Here is a 22292-nt window from a genome sequence, read left to right as displayed (position 1 = left end):
TCACATACCTTAATGTAGGGATGCTTTTCACAGGTTGTTCCCCACTGTCGTGCACAACGTTCCTCTTTCCTGTGCAGATAAAACTCTGGGTTTTGAAGTATGGCCACTCTACGACCCGAGTATACAAGCGCAAAGGCTGAACAGCAGGCCAAACGTTCTTTATCTTCCGTGCTGACCGGGAGGACGATTGGAATAGTCAGATTGATGACTCCACCTGTGAACAACAAGACCAGTTACTCTATAGGACATAATCCTTTACTACAAGGGACACATCAAAATAGCAACTGTTACTATCACTACGTTACAAAGGGGAAAGAGATTGATTAAGAGGGAAAAATAGAGTATGACAGTAAACTTGCAATGGACATAAAAGAGGGCTGTAAAAGCTTCTATACATGTGTAAGAAGAAACGATTAGTGAAGACAAATGTAGGTCCCTTACAGTCCGAAAAAGGAGAATTTGTAGTAGAGAACAAGGATTTTGCGAGCAATTAAACAGCTACTTTAGCTCTGTCTTCACGGAGGAAGACATAAATAACTTCCCAGAAATACTAGGGAACCAAAGGTCTAGAGAGAAGGAGGAATTGAAGGAAATTAGTATTACTAAAACAATAGTACTGGAGATATTAATGGGACTGAAAGTCAACAAATCCCCACGGCCTGATAATCGACACCCCAGGGTACTAGAGGAGGTGGCCATGGAAATAATGGATGCATTGGTTGTCATCTTCCAAAATTCTGTAGGTTCTGGAACAGTCCTGGCAGATTGGAGGGTGGAAGATGTAACCACACTATTTAAAAAAGGAGGGTAAAAACAGGGAATTAGAGACCGGTTAGCCTAACATCAGTGGTAGTGAAAATGCTAGTCTACTATAAAGGATGTGATAACAGGACATTTAGAAAATATCAACGGGATTAGACAAAGTCAACATGGATTTATGGAAGGGAAATCATGTTGGACAAACCTCCTGGAGATTTGAGGATGTAACTAGTAGGATAAGAGAGAACCAGTGGATGTGATGTATTTGGATTTTCAGAAAGCTTTTGATAAAGTCCCACATAGGAGGTTAGTGCATAAAATTAATGCACATGGGATTGGGGGTAATATATTGGCATGGGTTGAGAATTGGTTAGCAGACAGGAAACAGAGAGTAAGAATAAATGGGTCTTTTTCAGAATGGCAGGTGGTGACTAATGGGGTACTGCAGGGACCAGTGCTTGGGCCCCAGCTATTCACAATATATAGCAATGATTTGGATGAGGGAACCAAATGTAATATTTCCAAGTTTGGTGATGACACAAAACTAGGTGGGAATGTGAGCGATGACGAGGGTGTTAACAGGCTTCAAGGTGATTTAGACAAGTTGAGTGAATGGTAAAATACATGGCAGACACAGTATAGGGAATAAATGTGAAGTCATCCACTTTGATAGGAAAAACAGAATGGCAGAGTATTATTTAAATGGTGATAGATTGGGGAATATTGTTGTACAGAGGGACCTGGGTATCCTTGTACACCAATCACTGAAAGCAAGCATGCAGGAGCAACAAGCACGAAGGCAAATGGTATGCTGGTCTTCATTGCAAGAAGATTTGAGCACAGGAGCAAGGATGTCTTGCTACAGGTGTACAGGGCCTAGGTGAGACCACACCTGGAGTATTGTGTGCAGTTTTGGTCTCATTACCTAAGAAAGGATATACTTGCCATAGAGGGAGTGCAGAGAGGGTTCACCAAACTGATTCCTGGGATGGAATCCCAGGATGGAATCCTGGGATACATTGTTGTATGAGGAGAAATTGGGGCGACTAGGCCTGTATTCACGGGAGTTTAGAAGAATGAGAGGGGATCTCATTGAATTGTATAAAATTCTCACAGGGCTGGACTGACTGGATGTAGGGATGATGTTTCCTCTGGCTGGAGGGTCTGGAAAAAGGGGTCACAATGTCAGGATATGGGGTAGGCCATTTCGGGCTGAGATGAGGAAAAACTTCTTCACTCGGAGAGTGGTGAACCTGTAGAATTCTCTACCAGAGGGCTGTGGAGGTCAAGTCGCTGAATATATTTAAGAAGGAAATAGATAGATTTCTAGACTCTAAAGGCATCAAGGGGTACGGGGAGAGAGCTGGAGTACGGCGTTGAGATAGAGGATCAGCCATGGTCATATTGAACAGCGGAGCAGGCTCGAAAGGACAAATGACTTACTCCTGCTTCTATTTTTCCTATGTTTCTATTCATATAGGAACATAAATAGGCCATTCAGCCCCTTATTTACATTATGGCTGATCCGTATCTCAACCCTTTTTACCCATTTTGCTCCATACCCCTCAATACCATTACCGAACAAAAATCTAATGATCTCAGTATTAAGAACCCAATTGACTCCAAGGTTCAACAGCCTTTTTGGGGATATAATTCCTTATGTTATCCTACTTTTTGAGGGACAAAGCACTTTCCAATTTCCCCCAAAATGACCTTGGTCTAATATTAAGGTTATGTCCTCTTATTCTTGATACCCTTGCCAGAGGAAATAGTTTCTCTCTCTTTACCCTATCAAATCCTTTTAACATTTTAAATACTTTGATTAAATCGCTTCTCATTTTTCTATACTTCAGGGAATACAAGCCAATTTGTGTAACCTGTCCTTATAGCTTCACCCTCTAAGCCCAAGAGTCACGTATATGAAGTTAAACTCCACAAAGCAAATGACTTATCAGCTCAGATCTTCCAGTCTCTGGATCGTCAGAGCCCAGACGTTCGACCCAAGATGTGTATCGGGACCCCACCAGAAATGCGGAGCAGAGTTGGGAGCCGAAAAGTAGGAGCAGAGCAAAATCCAGGCTATCATTCATTATTGATTCATTGAGGTTGGATATTATATGCCTATCTACTGTTACTGCTATAAGAAATATTATAGTTCGTTTGCAGCTGTGGTAGCCCAGATTTTCAGTCCGCTGGCAGTCATACGGGCGGCAATCACTCGGGCTCTTGGTGGCATGAGGTCCGGGAGTCTCCCACCAAAACTGGCAGGAAACGTTAGCTGGCAACGTGTCCCCACCATTCCTACAGCCTTCCTGTGGGCAGTGATTTTAACCAGCTCCTTTCAGCAGGTGAGTGGAGAGATTCTCAGGACAGCAGTGGAGATCTTATTTAAATACTCAAATCATTTCCCAATTACAGAGTTGGGACTTGACTGGACTTTAAATATCCAATTATTCAATTTTCTTTCATAAATTCATGTTACTCCTGATTCTGTTTCCATCAGTCTTTCATGTAGGACATTACAGGTTGTACCACTTTGCTGTGTTCAACTTGCTGAAGTGTACATTAAAGGTGCACTTACATTGCAAATATTGATGCAAACACAATTTTGTGAAATTTAAATAGTTTAATTCCCTGTCCTAATCCTTCTTTTCCACCTCACCTTCTATTTTCTCACAATACATCTAATTAGCTGTATAAGGTAATATTTGACCGAGTGTGGCATCAAGGAGCCCTAGCAAAACTGGAGTCCATGGGAATCAGGGGGAAAACTTTCCACTGGTTGGGAGTCATGCCTAGCACAAAGGAAAATGGTTGTGGTTGTTGGAGGTCAGTCATCTCAGCTCCAGGACATCACTGCAGGAGTTCCTCAGGGTAGTGTCCTTGGCCCAACCATCTTCAGCTGCTTCATCAATGACCTTCCATCCGTCATAAGGTCAAAAGTGGGGATGTGCGCTGATGATTTTACACAATGTTCAGCACCATTCACGACTCCTCAGATACAGAAGTAGTCCATGTCCAAATGCAGCAAGACCTGGACAATATCCAGGTTTGGATTGACAAGTGGCAAGTAATATTTGTGCCACACAAGTGTCAGGCAATGAGCATCTCCAACAAGAGAGAATCCAACCATCACCCCTTGATGTTCAATGGCATTACCATCACTGAATCCCCCACTATCAACATCCTGGGGGGTTACCATTGACCAGAAACTGAATTGGACTAGACATATAAATACTGTGGCTACAAGAGCAGGTCAGAGGCAGAGTGTGATGGAATATTCACCACTTGCCTGGATGAGTGCAGCTCTCACAACACTCAAGAAGATTGACACTGTCCAGGACAAAGCAGCCCACTTGGTTGGCACCACATCCACAAACATTCACTCCCTCCACCACTGATGCACAGTATCAGCAGTGTGTAGCATCTACGAGATGCAATGCAGTAATTCGCCAAGGCTCCTTCGACGGCACCTTCCAAACCCACAACCACTACCATCTAGAAGGACAAGGGCAACAGATAGATGGGAACACTACCACCTGGTCGTTCTGCTCCAAGTCACTCATCATCCTGACTTGGAAATATATCGCCGCTCCTTTACTGTCACTGGGTCAAAAACCTGGCACTCCCCTCCTTACAGCACTGTGGGTGTACCTACGCCACATGGACTGTAGCGGTTCAAGAAGGCAGCTCACCACCACCTTCTCAAAGGCAACTAGGGATGGGCAATAAATGCTGGCCCAACCAGCGAAGCCCACATCCCGAGAATGAATGAAAAAAAGGGTATGAGAGAGTTTGTTCTGATTCCCATTGACATCAGTTTTGCTAGGGTTCTTTGATGCCACACTCGGTAAAATGCTGCATTGATGTCAAGGGCAGTCACTCTCACCTCACCTCTGAAATTCAGCTCTTTTGTCCAGATTTGAACCAAGGCTGAAATGAGGTCTGGCCCTGGTGGAACCCAAACTGAGCACCAGCGAGCAGGTTATTATTGTGTAAGTGCCGCATGATAGCACTGTTGATGACATCTTCCAACATTTTGCTGATGATTAAATGTGATAGGGCAGTAATTGTCGAGATTGGGTTTGTCCTGCTTTTTGTGGTCAGGATATACCATGGCAATTTGCCACATTCCCAGGTAGATGCCAGCATTGTAGCTGTGCTGAAACAGCTTGACTAGGGGTGTGACTAGTTGTGGGCACAATTCTCTAGTACTAGAACTGGGATGTTGTCAGGGCCCATGCCCTTTGTAGTATATAGTATGCTTGACTGTTTCTTGATATCATTAGGAGTGGATTGAATTGGTGAAGACTGGCACCTATGATACTGGACCTCAGGGGAAAGCCGAGATGGATTATCTACTCAGCACTTCTGGCTGAAGACGCAAATGCTCTTTTTGCATTGCCTTATTTTTTGCATTGATGTTCCAGGCTCCCCCATCACTGAGGATGGGAATTTCTGCGGAGCCTCCTCCTCCAGTAAGTTGATTAATGGGCTACCGCCACTCACGACTGTATGTGGCAGGACTGCAGAGCTTAGATCTGATCTGTTGGTTGTGGGATTGCTTAGTTCTGTCTATTGCATGTTGCTCTTGCTGTTTAGTATACAAGTAGTCCTGTGTTGTAACTTCACCAAGTTGGCATCTTATTTTTAGGTATGCCTGGTGCTGCTCCTGGCATGCCCTCCTGCACTCTTTATTGAACCACGGTTGATCCCCCAGCTTGACGGTAATGGTGGAGTGAAGGATATACTGGGCCATGAGGTTGCAGGTTGTGGGAGAATACAATTCTGCTGCTGCTGATGGCCCATGGCACCTCATAGATACTCAGCTTGAGTTGCTAGATCTGTTCAAACTCTATCCTATTTAGCATGGTGGTAGTGCCACATAACACGATGGACTGTATCCTCAATGTGGAGAAGGGCCGTACGGTGGTCACTTCTACTGATACTGTCATAGACTGATGCATCTGTGGCAGTTAGATTGATGAGTGTGAGGTCAAGTAGGTTTTTCCCTCTAATTTGTACTTTTACCACTTGAGGTAAGTCTAGTCTAGCAGATAAGTTCTTCAGGACTCAGCCAGCAATGGTTCAACAAAACCACTCTTGGTGATAGGACTTTGAAGTCCCCCACCCAGTGTACATTATGTGCCCTTATTACCCTAAGTGCTTCATCCAAGTGATGTTTAACATGGGGAGTACTGATACATCAACTGAGTGAGGGCGGTAGGTGGTGATCAGTAGGAGGTTTCCTTGCCCATGTTTGACCTGATGCCATGAAACTTCATGGAGTCCTGAGCCAATGCTCCCAAGGCCACTCTCACCCCACCATATGCCACTGTGCCACCATCTCTGAAAGATCTGTCCTGTTGGTGGGACAGCACAGAAGCAGGGATGGTGCTAGAGGAGTCTAGGACATTGACTGTAAAGTATGATTCTGTGAGCATGTCTATGCCAGACTACTGCTTGACTAGCCAGTGGGGCAGCTCTCCCAATTATGGCACAAGACCCCAGATGAAACATATAAATAGTAAAATGGTGAGAAATGAGGAGTAGGGCCAATTAGGGACCTAAAAAGGGATTTACGCATGGAGCAGAGGGCACAGCCGAGGTATTACATGAATACTTTGCATCTGTGTTTACCAAGTAAGAAGACGCTACATTGGTCACGGTGAAGGAGGAGGTTATTTCAGACACTAGACGGGTTTAAAATTGATAAGGACAAGGTATTGGATACGCTGTCTGAACTTAAAGTTGATAAGGCACCAGGGGCGGATGAGATGCATCCAAGAATACTGAGGGAAGAGTAAGTGGAAATTATGGAGGCACTGATTATAGTTTTCTAGTCTTCCTTAGACTCAGGGGTGGTGCCAGAGGACCGGAGAATTGCAAATATTATACCCTTGTTCAAAAAAGTGCGTAAAGATAAGCCCAGCAACTACAGGCCAGTTAGTTTAACTTTGGTAAAAGCAAAATACTGCGGATGCTGGAAATCTGAAATAAAAACAAAAATAGCTGGAAAAGCTCAGCAGGTCTGACAGCACCTGCGGAGAGGAACACAGTTAACGTTTTGAGTCCATATGACTCTTCATCAGAACTAAGGAAAAATGGAAATTAGATGAAATATAGTCTGTTTGAGGGGGGTGGGACAGGTGGAGCTGGATAGAGGGCCAGTGACAGGTGGAGGCAAAGAAGAGATTGCCAAAGATGTCATAGACAAAAGGACAAAGGGATGTTGATGGTGGTGATATTAACTAAGGAATGTGTTAATGGTGACATTAAGGGTAGAAAGCAGGATGAGCAAGTGACAGATATCCCTAGTGGGGTGGGGTAAGGGGAAGGGATCAAAATGGGCTAAAAGGTGGAGATAAAACAATGGATGGAAATAAATTTAAAAATAATAATAGAAATAGGTGGGAAAAGAAAAATATATTTAAAAAAAAATATATAAATTATTTAAAAAAAGGGGGATTGGAGGAGAGAGTTCATGATCTGAAGTTGTTGAACTCAATGTTAAGTCCGGAAGGCTGTAAAGTGCCTAGTCGGAAGATGAGGTGCTGTTCCTCCAGTTTGCATTGACCTTCACTGGAACATTGCAGCAGGCCAAGGATGGACATGTGGGCATGAGAACAGGGTGGTGTGTTGAAATGGCAAGCGACAGGGAGGTCTGGGTAATGCTTGCGGACAGACCGAAGGTGTTCCACAAAGCGGTCACCCAGTCTGCGTTTGGTCTCTCCAATGTCGAGGAGACCGCATTGGGAGCAGCGAATGCAGTAGACTAAATTGAGGGAAGTGCAAGTGCAGTGCTGCTTCACTTGAAAAGAGTGGTTGGGCCCTTGGATGTTGAGGAGGGGGGAAGTAAAGGGGCAGGTGTTGCACCTTCTGCGATAGCATGGAAAGGTGCCGTGGGAGGGGGTTGATGTGTTGGGGGTGATGGAGGAGTGGACCAGAGTGTCCTGGAGGGAATGGTCCCTATGGAATGCTGACGGTGGGGTGAAGGGAAGATGTGTTTGGTGGTGGCATCATGCTGGAGTTGGCAGAAATGGCAGAGGATGATCCTTTGAATGCGGAGGCTGGTGGGGTGATAATTGAGGACAAAGGGGACCCTATCATGGTTCTGGGAGGGAGAGGAAGGTTTGAGGGCAGATACACGGGAGATGGGCCTGACACGGTTGAGGGCCCTGTCAACCACCGTGGGTGGAAAACCTCGGTTAAGGAAGAAGGAAGACATGTCAGAAGAACTGTTTTGGAAAGTGGCATCATCAGAACAGATGTGACGGAAGCGAAGGAACTGAGAGAATGGGATGGAGTCCTTACAGGAAGTGGGGTGTGAGGAGCTGTAGTCAAGGTAGCTGTGGGAGTCAGTAGGCTTGTAATGGATATTGGTGGACAGTCTATCACCAGAAATTGAGACAGAGAGGTCAAGGATGGGAAGGGAAGTGTCAGAGATGGACCATGTGAAAATGATGGAGGGGTGGAAATTGGAAGCAAAATTAATAAATGTTTCCAGGTCCCGACGAGAGCATGAAGCGGCACCGAAGTAGTCATTGATGTACCGGAGAAAGAGTTGTAGGAGGGGGCCTGAGTAGGACTTGAACAAGGAATGTTCCACATGCCCCAGAAAGAAACAGGCATAGCTGGGGCCCATGCAGGTACCCATAGCCACACCTTTTATTTGGAGAAAGTGAGACGAGTTTAAGGTGAAATTGTTCAGTGAGAGAACAAGTTCAGCCAGACGGAGGAGAGTGGTGGTGGATGGGGAAACTTCTAGAAACAATAATCCAAGACAAAATTAATAGTCACATGGATAAACGTGGGTTAGTTAAGGAAAGCCTGCATGGATAGCTTAAGGGAAAATCACGTCCAGCTAACTTGCTGGTGTTTTTTAATGAGGTAACAGAGAGGGTTGATGAATGTAATGCTGTTGACGTGATGTGCAAGTGCCACACAACAGACTTGTGAGCAAAGTTTATAGCTCATGGAATAAAAGGGAAATAGTAACATGGATGCAAAATTGGCTAAGCAACAGGAAACAGAGAATAGTAGTTAATAGATGCTTTTTGGGCTGGAGGAAGGTTTGTAGTGGAGTTCCCCAGGTGTCTTTGTAGTTGGCAACAGAAGCAAAAGCAATATGAGAAAAAAATGTTTTCACGCAGTGAGTGGTTAAGGTCTCGAATGCACTGCCTGAGAGTGTGATGCAGGGAGCTTTGGTGCAGGTTGAAGCATTTAAAAGGGAATTAGACTCTTACCCAAAAAGGAAGAACGTGCAGGGTTACAGGGAGAAGACGGGAGAACGGCAGTAAAGGAATTGCTTATTCAGAGAGCCAGTGCAGACGTGATGGGCTGAATGGTCTCTTTCTGCACTGCAATGATTCTGTGATTTTGTGATGTTGCTGTGGACGACTTGGCAGGGTCAACAGGGTTGTGTGTGCCCTTGTCGTTTCTGCTACCTAGATAGATGCAGGGTGGTCCGTCCAGTTTTATTCTTATTCAACTGTTCTGCAGTGGTTTGATGGAACTGAGTGCCTTGCCAGGCTATTCAGTGTCAACCACATTACTGTGACTCTGGAATCACATGTAGGTCAGAGCACGTAAGGGCAGCACGTTTTTTTCTATGAAGGGCATCAGTGATCCAGGTGACCTTTGTTACCTCAATCTGATTGTTTCATGCTCATCATTACTGAAATTAGCTTTTTAATTCCAGATTTATTAATATATACATTTAAATTCCCCCAGCTACTGTGGTGGGATTCAAACTCATGTCTCTGGTGCACTGGTCCAGGCCTCTGGATTAGTCGTCCAGTAACATTAGCGTAGTGGTAATGTTCCTGATGGATCTTTGGGTCACTTTTGCAAGCAGCTGGGGAGAACAGCCTTAGGGATGATAAAAAAATTGTTCTTTATTTTCAGTCATTTTCATTGCCTGTTTGACTGGGTGGGATGGTTGGAAGCAATAGCTTAAGTGGTGGTGGAGTCTCCGGTAATACTGGACAGAATTTTCCCGTTGGCGTGTGGGGTTGGGCCCCGCATGTATGCGCTTAAAATGACGCGCGGTGATGTCGGGCGAGGGTCCCGACGTCACTGCGCACCATCATGATATTTCGTTGGCGGGTGCGGGATGATGTCCGATCCTTCCAGGGGTCCGTGGGTGATCTTTGCGGTGTCTCCCAATCGGCTGTCCACACTTGTGTCAAGCAGGTTACAGACGCTCTGTTCAGATGGGCACTGACCTTCATCCTCTACCGTTGGGACCAGGCAAACCAGACACAGCGAGCCAGAGGCTTCGTGGCCATTGCTGGCTTCCCCTGCGTCCAGGGTGCTATAGACTGTACACATGTGGACATCAAGGCGCCAGCAGGTGAGCCCGGTGCCTTCGTCAACAGGAAGGGCTTCCACTCCATGAACGTGCAGATAGTGTGTGATCACAGGATGCTGATTCTACAAGTCTGTGCAAGGTACCCAGGCAGCTCCCACGACGCCTACATCCTCAGACACTCCCAGGTGCCGGGGCTCTTCAGTGCTCCAGCCCGGCTGGATGGTTGGCTGCTGGGTGACAAGGGCTATCCCCTCAGAAGGTGGTTCATGACGCCTCTCCGCCATCCAAGAACAGAAGCTGAGCAGTGGTACAATAGGAGCCACATCACCACAAGGGCTGTGGTGGAGAGAGCCATTGGTCTTCTCAAGATGCACTTCCGATGCCTGGACCGCTCAGGGGGTGCACTCCAGTACCCCCCAGATTGTGTCTTGGTGATAGTGGTTGCATGCTGCGCTCTCCACAATCTTGCGCTGGAAAGGGGGGACGCAGTGGACGATGAAGATGTTGATGCAGTGTCTGCGGCTGCACACGATGAGTCCAGCAGTGAGTCCGAGGATGAGCATGCACAGGGAAACGCTGAGTGGGTAGATGCTGACCCAGGCAAACTCCAGGGAGGCAGGGACACCCGGGAGGCTTTAATCCAATGAACCTTCTTTTAGCACACCACATATGGACCTCCAGGACAAGCCTGGGCTGTAGGCTCCATACTCAACACCTAAGTGTAAAATCTTCCAGGTTAGGAACAGTAACTAAGGGCCTTGTTAATAAAGTTGAATGTCCAACACAGCACTCATTACATCCACATGCAGAAGAAAAGAGGCTCCCTCAGCCATGGTGACATATCTGAAATTAATATGTCAAGCAAACAAACGTATGCAAAAAAAGACAATCGTGTTCCAAATCAGAACAAATCATAAGGACCTCATCTCAGGCCAACACAAAAGCACCAGTGATAAAGCCATGGTGTGCCTAAAGTGCCTTGTGTTTTCATTTCCAGGTGCTGTATCTTGGTGCTGCCCCATCACTCAGAGTGGCATCTGAGACAGCCTGCTGACTTTGCTGTCCTGTTGGCCTTGATGACCTTGGCGGGCGTCCTCTGGCCCGTGGAGTCTGTGCCGGCCCTGCCTGGGAGGGAGCTGCCAGTTCCACAGCTGGCATCTCTCCAGTCGTCACAGCCTCACCAGATGCTACAGTCACTGGCAGAGGGACGGAGAAGCTGCCGCCCTCATCTGGAGCACCCTGAGAGGAGCACGCAGAGACAACAGGCAGCTGATGCGCCGAGGTGAGGTCACTTTGGACTTCCCTGCTCACCGTGGATGGATGCGGACCGAGCTGGGAAACTTGATGCCTAGACCATCTCCCACACTGGCAATGACCAGCTGGGGTCAATGCCGATGTGAGGGCTTGCTGGTCAGAGCGCATCCCCATGCAGGCCTGACTGGTCTCCTGGAGGAGCCTCGCCACGAGAATCACTACTCTCTCCATGGAGGATGCATGGCGCTCGGACATGAGGCTCATTACTTCGGCGATCGTCTGCATAGACTCCTCCACCACGGAGACCAAGCCAAGCATAGCCTCATGTATCTCCCCCAGATGCTCCCGCACACCCGGCCGCATTTCCTGTACCTGCTGCATTGCGGACGACTCCAGAGGCACATCATCAGGCACCGACTGAGCATGTGCCTGGTCCCCTGCAGTTCTCCGAATGCTGGCACCATGGGCACTCTCTGACTCTGCCAGCTCCTCCAGCGAGTGTGAAGTGCTCTCACTGCTGTGCTTCGGGACACTAGCCGATGATCTAATTCCCACCGAGGTGCTAGTATCTGCACTGGTGCCTGCCTGGCAGAGATGGTGTGACACTGGTGAGACTTCAGGGCCCTCAGGTTTGAGAGGAAGCTCCTGCTGCTCCTCCTCCTGGCCCTGCTCCGCTGACGCTGAAAGGAAGAACAAGGACATTGGATCAGTTAAAGTGGAGACAATGTCAAAGTACATCCCTGTCCCCTGGATCATTATGCGCTCATCCTTCCATAAGCAATGGTCAAGCCATGTTGCAAAATTAAATCAATTAACATTCAGCAGTGCCATGGCTGTTGGGAGAACAATGCTGACCTCACTGTTGGGCAAGCATACCTGCCTGTGGCACCCCAGCCTCACTGACACCAGCCTCTCCAAATCCAGGGCTCACATGCTCTGCCGCGCTATGAGCATTCTTCTCCTGAAAATGAGAGATGAGCATTGATTTGTGCAAATTGTACATGGATTATTTTCACGCATGGCCCACCCCAACCAGAGTGGGACATATCAGAGCTCCAGTGCCTCCTCACCCCGCTGCTGCCGAACACTCACACAAAGATGCCAGGCCTGTTCCCTACCTTTGGCCACATGCTGCCTACATCACATTAGGCACCACACGGTATATCTTTCCACAGCAAGGAGGCGCAAGCCTATGGAGTGCAGAGGGCAGAAGATGGTTCATTGCCATGCCACCTCGAAGCTCCCCTCCCAGCATGTCATCACCCTGACTTGGACATATCCTGGAGTTCCAGCACTGCACCTAGGTGCAGCTCCTCCAGGTTGCCCCCAAAACAGTCATATGGGTCTCAGTTTACCACATGCTGCGGGTGCAGAACCCATCTCTTCACCACCCTCTCAGGGTGACCTCGGCATGGGCAATATCTGTGGCCCACTCAGTAAAGGACACATGCATCAATGATCCAATACAGTCACTACACTCAGACTTGGGGGGGTGGTGCACAGCGAGGGGAAAGCCAACCTGCTGGGTTAAGTGACCAATGCCAACATGGTACTCACCCTTCCAGAGCACAACAGGTTGTTGAAGCGCTTGCGACAGTGGATCCTGGTGCGTCCCACCACGTCGTGGGAGCTCATGACCTCCACCACCTCCTCCCAGGCACGTTTGGTCATGTGGGGGGGCCTCATCCTCCCTCCTGGGGTACCAGGACCCCCAACCATCCTGCCACCTTCTCGGGGAGGGCAGCAAGGCAATCATTGGAAAAACGAGGGGCACAGTGCCCCCCCTGCCCTACCCTCCTGCCTGGCCTGCTCACCAGCAGCGCTCTGGGGAGCCCTTCCACAGGCCGTGATTCACAGCCTTTGAAAGGCTGCAGCAGCTTTTTAAAAGAGGCCTGCAGGTCACCATTGGACCGGGTGGTCATTGCAGTCCCGCCGCTGTCCGCCCACTCCCGCTGTCCTCGGGAGCCACGATTCACGCTGTTCGGGCCTTAATTGGCCCACCCGCATAAAATGGTGGTGTGGACATGATCGTGGGCGGCGGTCAAGTCCGCTCTCGCTCCCGCTCTGCCCCTCCGCCAGTCAGAAAATTCTGCCTCAAGTGAATCATATTATCCCTGATTAATGTTACAGGAAATGCACCCCTTGCACAAGGTGATGACCATTCCAGTCAGAAATAGGTCCAGCTCTCATTTGAGGTAATTTGGAGGATCATTGCTCACTGTACAATCCACAACCTCTTCCACAGGCCCAATGTTCCCTGGGAAAAGAAGAAAAATCAACCTCGTTCAGACCTTCCATAACATATAGGCGTGTCTTCTGGTAATACCTAACCTATCTTGTTGAGATAATTGTTCTACTTAACACAATCATCTTCATTATTTTAGAAAGTTTATTCAAATTACCCTCAAGTCTCACCTCTCTAAACATAACATAAGAACCAGCACCTCCCGCTGTGCTGCCACCTCCTCGAGGAGGGCAGCAAGGCAGTCATCCGAAAAACAAGGGGCACACTAGCCCCCCACGCCCTACCCTCCGGCCTGGTCTGCCCCGCCCCGATGGCCTACCCTCCAGCCTGGCCTGCCCCGAAGGGCTACCCTCCGGACAGGCCTGCCCCAAAGGGCTACTCTCCGGCCTGGCCTGCCCCGATGGCCTACCCTCTGGCCTGGCCTCCCCCAAAGGTCTACCCTCTGGCCTGGCCTGCCCCAAACGGCTACCCTCCGGCCTGGCCTGCCCCGCTGGCCTACCTTCCAGACTTTCATAACCTCCATTGCCCCCCTGCAGAGCCCTTCACCCAGCCATTCTGAGGCTGCCAGGGCCTTCCTTTATGCAGGTCGCCATTGGACCCAGCAGCCTGAGTACACCCACCGCCACCCGCCCACTCCAGCTATGCACAGGAGTCGTGAAGTATGCTGGGTGGGCCTTAATTTGCCCGCCTGCGTAAAATGGCGGCGTGGATCTGATCATGAACGGCAATTGGGTCCCCGCCTGTGCCCGGTCCGTAACCCCCCCCCCACCAACCAGAAAATTCAGCCCACTGAGTAATACTAGAGTGAGCAAATAGACTTCACTCACAGGACTCATGAAATCTGCTGCTGTGAATCTGGCCTTCTGTACCACCCCTTTATCCATTTACTACACCACTTTTGGCAAAGCCTGCAACAACCTCTACCCTGCTGTCCAAAATTTCCCCCATAGGCCCTTTCAAATGTAAAAAAATTCTCAAAATCCATTTTTCAACTGATCTTTGAGCCACCTTTCCTGACCTCTCCCTTCCTGGCTAGGTGCTCGTTTCACTTACTTGACTCTATTTTTAAAGTACCTTGGGCATCATTTTAGATGATAGGTGCTAAATAGATAGTTTAGTGGTTTTGTGCCTGAACTCTCAATCTAGAGGTTAGAGTACAAATTCCTCAAAGACAAATTGACTTCAATAAATCTACTCATTTGTGGGTTGGCACTGAGAACGCTATTGAATTGTCATTAGAAACTCAACAGGTTCATTGATATCCGACCCAGTCAAGCTTTACATGTTTTGTTAATCCAGTAGTATGTAGTTAACCCTTAATGTCTTCTGAAGTGCCTAATAAGGCACTTAGCTTAAATTCATACAGAAAGCCTACCAGCAATTTTTCAGGGGCAATAAATATGACCTTGCCCATCCCCACAAAACAAATTTTAAACATGAATGCATGTTCTTATTTCTTGTGTTTTGCTAAGAAAATAAATCTGCAAGAAATGTTTCTTCTTAAGTAATTTTATAAAGATGTTTTCACTGTCTCTTGAAAGAAAATACAAGATTTGATATTGCCTTAGCAGTTGACACCAATAAATCAGCAACTTTGTGACACATGTGCCCCACATAAGGGAATTGGTTCAAAAAAGGAAGTGATTGAATTCAGAAAACGTCTTTCACAGAACACCCTAAAGTACATCACAACCAATGAATTACACTTGAAACACAGTCACTTTGTTTTGTTGGCAAATGTGGCAGCTGAATTAGCACAGAACAAAATTGTACAAACAGCAGTGAAAGAAATGATGAGCCTGTCTCTTTTGGGACTATTTTAATTCATATCTGATGACCTTTGAAAATCCAGGTATGTCAATCACAATTAGAGTTCCTGTTTGTGGATATTACTGATCTTTATCTCCTCTCTCCCCACAATGTACCAACTAACTAATCCATGGCATTGTGTTTTTCCCAATATTTCATTCAAAATTCTTTATATTGGGTTTTTTATCATCAATTTTTCAAAAGCTTGTTTCTGTGAATTGCTGCTTCCAGTTCAAGTCAAGTCTTAGCTCATTTTTTTCATATACACAGGGCACAGTTTGTACTTTTTTCTGAGAATTGCATATAATTGTTTTATAGAATTTGACCCCCCTTGATTCTCAGCTAACCTTTTATCTTGCCATAACTAACTCATTGACATCCTTGAAAAGTCTGAAAAAATTACTGGGAAAAGCCCCAGGACTTCGGTCTAATTGTTTTGGTTAAGCTCCAACAGTAAGGCAAGGAAAGACTTCACTTCACAAAAGTAGACAAAAGCCACCCTCAGGGTGTGGTGAACAAAAGGGAGTACTTACTTCTGGAAAGGTTAACATTTACCTTGCATTAGAACTGTCATGATCCAGCTCCTGGCAAACAAAATATTAGTCTGACATCTAAGACCTCAATGATCAAATTTCAGTCAGGCACCATTTATTTCTTTATCCTACTCTATCTTTCCCATGCAGCTAGTCATCCTTCAGCACTGATTAAGCCACAGAGAAACGGATCGTGTGGTTCTTCCAATATCGAGAGTTGGGCTATAACTTCCAGTCAGTTACTAATTCCAAATCAGAAGAGCAGGTGGTCACACAACTGAAGGAATGCCACTGGAATTTCCATGGGGGCTGGGGACAGTGGGGTGGGGTGGATTCTCTTAGCAGGTATTAGAGGAAGCCTGGAGATTTCCAAGGTGGTTTCTCCCGATCTCCTGCTGAATTTCCACACATTTCTCCCCTAACTCACACTACTTGCTTCACTCCAAGGCAGCTGAGAGGGACGCCGGGCCGCTTTATTCTGTGTTTATAAAATCATTAATGTCATGAAAGGGTTTGATAGGGTCACAGGAGGGAGTTGGTTTACACTTGTGGGAGACAGCAAAAGTAGTGGCCATAAATATCAGACAGTCACTCGCCTTCACAAGATCCTTCAAATCCAGTGGCAAGAAAGGTGGTCCAAGCCACTTTGCCCAGCATCAAGGCACTAATCACTCAAAGCCAGCTCCACTGGATGGGACATGTCGCTCATAAACCTGACACCAAACTCCCAAAGCAACTGCTCTATTCGGAGCTCGGTTGCAGACTCCGAGGGGGAAAGCGGAAACGTTGTAGGGGTGTTCTCAAAGGGTCCATGAAGAGATCAAACAATCCCACTTACTCATGGGAGATCCAGGCTTGTGACCAAAATGGAGAAGGCTCATTCGGAAAGACATCGAAAGCATCGTGAGATTTCGTCAGGAATGTGCAGAGATGAAGCCGAGGTGCTGGAGGAACACACAAACCTCCAAACAACCCATCTACCCAACCCTTCAAGCACCACCTGCTCCGCTTGTGACAGAGTCTGCAGATTGCGCATCGGACTTATCAGTCATCTCAGAACCCATGGAACTGGTGTGGAAGCAAGTCATCCTCGATCAGGGACTGCCTAAGAACAAGAATTCTTTAGCCAGATTAGTTAGAATGAAGAACTGGCTGCTATTTGCAGTAGTTGGTAAGAATAGTACAGATGTATTTAAGGGGAAGATAGGTAAAAGAGAAAGGAGGGCAAGGTTTTGCTGTTGGGTTAAATGAAGAGCGCTGGGAGGAGGCTGTTAAGAGCATTAACACCAACAAGGAGCAGTTAGGCCCAATGGCCTGTTTCTGTGCTATATATTCTATGTAATTCTATATAACTGGTTAAATATAATACCATTATTTGAAAGTGCTGCTTACCCTATTTATACTTCACAATGGTTTCTACAGCTGCAACAGCAAAAATCAGTTGATTGAGAGTTGCATTTGTAACTTTATTTCCTCATAACAAACCTTCTGTGGTGCATGTAGCAGGTCCAGCAATGGGGAAAACCCATTCTATACACCACAGCCTGTACATCGTAAGTATAATTGGTGGCCAGTGCCATTGGAAGCATATTTATCATGTTGTTTGTTTTCGTGATCTCCAGTAAATACCCCTTCAGCTCAGTCTCAGTACCTCCAGCTTGAGCAGTGCTACATCATTCACTCTTCTCCAACCCCCCACATATTAGCAACAATTTTCAAAACTCTTCCTGAGTGATGTCCATGTACCATACAAAGTAGTTGCTCTCTTGTTACTTTAATTAATTTCCTGCCTTCATATTGTCTTACAACTGGAGTTGCTAGTGCTGCTTGGACATATTCCTAGAGGTTTCATCATGTGACCTTCCTTTTCTTTTCCCCCATCCCCAAGATTTTATGGCTAATAATACATATTTAAAAATTGATAGTTTTGAGTTAGACAAGGAACCTGAATCCCAGAATTTACATTATCGAAGGAGGCCATTCAGCCCATTTAACCAGCGGTACGCCTTCAACTTAACCCATTTACTCTGATCCTTCCCACATATTCATTTATATTTCCTCCTTTCAAATACTTGTCTCCCACAAGTGAAAACCAACTCCCTCCTGTGACCCTATCAAATCCTTTCATGATATTAGTGATTTTATAAACACAGGATAAAGCGGTCCGGCGTCCCTCTCAGCTGCCTTGGAATGAAGCAAGTAGTGTGAGTTAGGGGAGAAATGTGTGGAAATTCAGCAGATCATCGGGAGAACCCACCTTGGAAATCTCAAGGCTTCCTCTCATACCTATTCAGGGAATCCACCCCACCCCACCCCACACCTCCCTCCCCAGCCCCTATGGAAATACTTATGTGTGGCTACCCGCTCTTCAATTCTATTTTAAATAATGTTATAACCATTGACACTTATTGAAGAGTATTCTATGTTCTATGAACCTAAAGTGTGAATATAGATTCTTCTAATTTCCTCCTTCAATTTTTTAGTCATAATTCTGAGTACACAGAATTATGTATGAGTTCCAACTAGTGGAAACAATCTCTGTCCTCTTAAAACCTTTCCTAATTTCATAAACCTCGATTAGATTACTCCTCAACCTACACTGTTCCAGTAAAAAGTCCTCATTTTCCAAACCTTCTTTCATAACTAAATCCTCTAATACCTGGATTCTTTTAAGTGCATCTTTGCTCCATGGCTCTAACAGTCTTTTGATACTAGTGTGTCCAGGAGTGCAGACAATAAACCTGGAATCTAACCATTGACTTGTACAAAGCTAACATTTCTTCCTTGCTTTTATACTCAGTGTCCCCATGTATAAAACCTAGAATTTCTTTGTGTCTTCTTAATGTTGTTGTCTATCTTGGTTTTCACCTTTAAAGATCTATCTATCTGCTCCTGAGATCTATTTCTACACTCCATTATGAGTCTTGGGTTCAGCAGGGTAGCTTGGGTAGCACTCTTACATTGGAATTAGAATGTAAAATCCCGGCTAACACTCCAGCGCAGCACTGGGGGATTGCTGCAATGCTGGAGGTGCTGCCATTCTGAATGAGATGTTAAACCATAGCCCCATCTTCCACTTGAATGATTGTAAATGATCCTATGGCAATATTTCGCAGAAGAGGAGTGGAGATACCTGGTTGTCCTGGCCAATATTTATTCTTCAATCAACCTCATTAAAACATTTTCTTGATTAGCAAGGAGGGTGTAGGGTTATCAGGGGTAGGCAGGAATGTGGGGTTCAGATTACAATCAGATCAGCCATGATCTTATTGAATGGTGGAGCAGGCCAAGTGGCCTATTCCTGCCCCTAATTCGTACGTTCGTATATTATCTGGTCATTTTCCCACTGCTGTTTGCAACCTTGCTATGTGCAAATTGCCTGGCACATTCTTACATGACAACAGTGGCAACATTTTAAAAGTACTTCATTGGCTATAAAGTGCTTTGGGAAGTCCTGCAGTCATGAAAGGTGCTATAGAAATCCATCTTTCTTTTACCATTTCAGATATTGTTTCTTTCACTGTTCTATATTTTTTCTGCATCTATCACTTGGCTGCCCATTCCATTTACCAATGTGTTCCTATCTTCTTCTTCATAGTTTGCTATCATCCCCAACTTGATGCCTTCAGCATTCCTCAATGTCGTTCTCCTGGTGCTTCTGTGAAAATCATTGAAGACCATTGTACAATAAAATCTGTGAATATGACCACTGATCTATAGTCTCTGCTTTTCCGTATAGGTAAATGATATAAGACTACAGAAGACTGGGCAACATTCACCAAGCCTCCTTAGACAGCATTTCCAAACCCACGACCACTACCAAATAGAAGGTCAAGGCAGCAGATACAAGGAAACATCACCATCTGGAAGTTCCCCTCCAAGCCCCACACCATCCCTGGAAATATATCACCATTCCTCCACTGTCATTAGGTCAAAATCCTGGAACTCCCTCCCTAACAGCACTGTGGGTGTACATACATGGACTGCAGTGGTTCAAGAAGGCAGCTCACCACCGCCTTCTCAAGGGCAATTAGGGATGGGCAATAAATGCTGGCCTAGCCAGTGACACCCAGATCCCATGGATGAATAAAAAGAAGCCTTCAAAATGCATATATGTGGCAGCACACTGGAACCTGGCAATGAGTGTCATGACCAAAACTGTAAAGAAATGGGCTAAGACCCTAATGGTGATGAGAACTGACACATGTAGGTAATCCATCCTCCCTGTGAGGATCAGACACATTTTACTTCAAAACGACTATACTGAATACAATGGAGACATTAAGGACTATGTTAAATACAACTGAGACATTAACGGCTATCATTATCACCAATTCAGTTTGAAGAATTTCAAGTGATCAGTGAAAAGTGAAAAGTGAAAAGTCAGTGATTCTTACCATCCAAGAGTGTCCCAAAGTGCAGAACCTGCAGGAATTCCCTTTCCCTCATGAAGCCTGACAGTGGAGTAGCCCAACCTTCAGACAAGACCTGCACCCACTGTAGATCCAGCTGTAGAGAGAACAGGTCATTCAGTGAATCCAATGCACCATCACTTTACTGAACATACAACAAAAATTGATGCGGTGATTCTTTCAGAGTTCCAATTTCTTCTAATAATACATATTCAGGCCTGGTTTTAATGCCAGAAACTGTCACGATGTCCAAATGAAGTTTTAAATTTGTTGACATTCATTAACTCTGTTTGAAGTACATTGTATCTTTTTCTTTCTTTTCAGTCCTTTTTGCTAGATGATAAACCTCCAACCTGTGAACAATGCCCGCAATTCACTTGCACTATGGCAACACATGCACCAACCGGACTTTCTCAGCTTTCTAATGAGATTTAATGAATATAGACACAGTCCAAATGCTTTGTTGTGCAGACTCCAATTTAATACAACAAATTCCTGACAATGGACACTGTCTGTCCCATCAGATAATACCATTAATCTCCATTTATTTATACAGATAAAGATCAGGTATTTCTCTTCAGCTAGATAAAGGCAAAATACTGAGGATGCTGGAAATCTGAAACAAAAACAAAAAATGCTGGAAAAACTCAGCAGGTCTGACAGCTTCTGTGGAGAGAGAAACAGGGTTAACATTTCGAGTCTATATGACACTTTTTCAGATCTGAAGAAGAGTCATATGGACTCGAAACGTTAACTCTGTCTTTCTCTCCACAGATGCTTTTCCAGCATTTTTTGTTTTTATTCCTCTTCAGCGCCTGGTTAGGATTGAAGTGCTTATTGCAAATTCTGCTAATGATATTATACCTATTAATTTTGAAGGAATTGCCTATTAGTTAAAGGGCTAATCTCTATCTGGGTGTGTGAACAGTTATCCACGTGGTAATGCTCCCTTGGATTTTATGTAAATCATTGATAAGAGGACAGCTGCAGAGTCTCCCTGCTTCCAAAGTCACACAACTCGACACAAGCTTCAGTAACACTCCTCAAATGTCATATCCTCAGGTTGTGGGGGGGCTAATAAGCTCAGTCCCAGGCCATTGCAGCAGGAGTTCCTCAGAGCATTGTCCTAGGCCCGATAATCTTCAGCTTCTTCATCAATGAACTTCCCTCCATCATGACGTCAGAAGTGGGGATGTTCACTGATGGTTGCACATTATTCAATTCCATTTGCAACTACTCAGGTGGTGTACCAGTCCATGCCTGCATTCAGCAAGACCTGGGCCACATTCAGGCTTTTTTTTTTCATTCGCTCACAAGATCGAAATCCTGGAACTCCCTCCCTAACAGCACTGTGGGTGTACCTACACCACATGGACTGCAGCGGTTCGAGAAAGGCAGCTCACCTTCTCAAGGGAAATTAAGGATGCCAAAAATGCTGGCCTTGCCAACAATGCCCACATCCCATGACTGAATTTTAAAAAAGCATGTCTATGCTCGCCACAAAAGTGAAGCTGAAGTTTTTTTCTACAAACCGCCAATCTTAAACCTGATTGCTCTGGACTAGACGGCACCATTCATCTGCACAGCTAATAACACTGAACAAGATCTTAGGCCTGAAAATACTTCGATTTCTGCGGGCAGCAATATATTTAAACGACAGCTAGTCTGGTGGGAAAGAGCTGGTGAAAGGAGTATGGCTCCTTCCTGTCAGCTTTACAGTCACTCTGCAGGAGTCAGGTATCAAGAATTGTTCGATAATGTACAATTGTGTGAAACATTAACAATCTGCCTTTGTTTAATCACATTGTTATGTAAGAAAATAATTTTAAGAGTAGAATGGAAAGTGTTACCTGTGTTATCTGCAGTGTGGGCAGGACCTGGGCAGCTGCACATGCCAAGTCCAGCTTGTTTTCAAGGACAAAGAGCTCCTTCACTTCTTCATTGGCGGCAGGGGGGACAATGCCCTT

At 45.8% G+C, this 22292-nt stretch overlaps 1 protein-coding gene across 1 annotated transcript in view; it reads right to left on the bottom strand.

The window, feature by feature from the left end:
- The window catches only part of papss2b (3'-phosphoadenosine 5'-phosphosulfate synthase 2b), a 130859-nt gene that overhangs the window by 63728 nt on the left and 44839 nt on the right, over positions 1 to 22292 (bottom strand). Inside the window, exons 6-8 of the mRNA XM_078565947.1 lie at positions 22176 to 22289; positions 20311 to 20422; positions 9 to 214 (exon numbers count right to left, since the gene is read on the bottom strand). Of these exons, the coding sequence (XP_078422073.1) occupies positions 9 to 214; positions 20311 to 20422; positions 22176 to 22289 (432 nt within the window). The remainder of the gene's footprint in view (positions 1 to 8; positions 215 to 20310; positions 20423 to 22175; positions 22290 to 22292) is intronic.

Source organism: Cetorhinus maximus, chromosome 20, assembly GCF_964194155.1.
Source record: "Cetorhinus maximus chromosome 20, sCetMax3.hap1.1, whole genome shotgun sequence".
NCBI lineage: Eukaryota > Metazoa > Chordata > Chondrichthyes > Lamniformes > Cetorhinidae > Cetorhinus > Cetorhinus maximus.
Note: the sequence above shows the minus strand (reverse complement) of the source record. Positions and strands in the feature narration are given on the sequence as shown.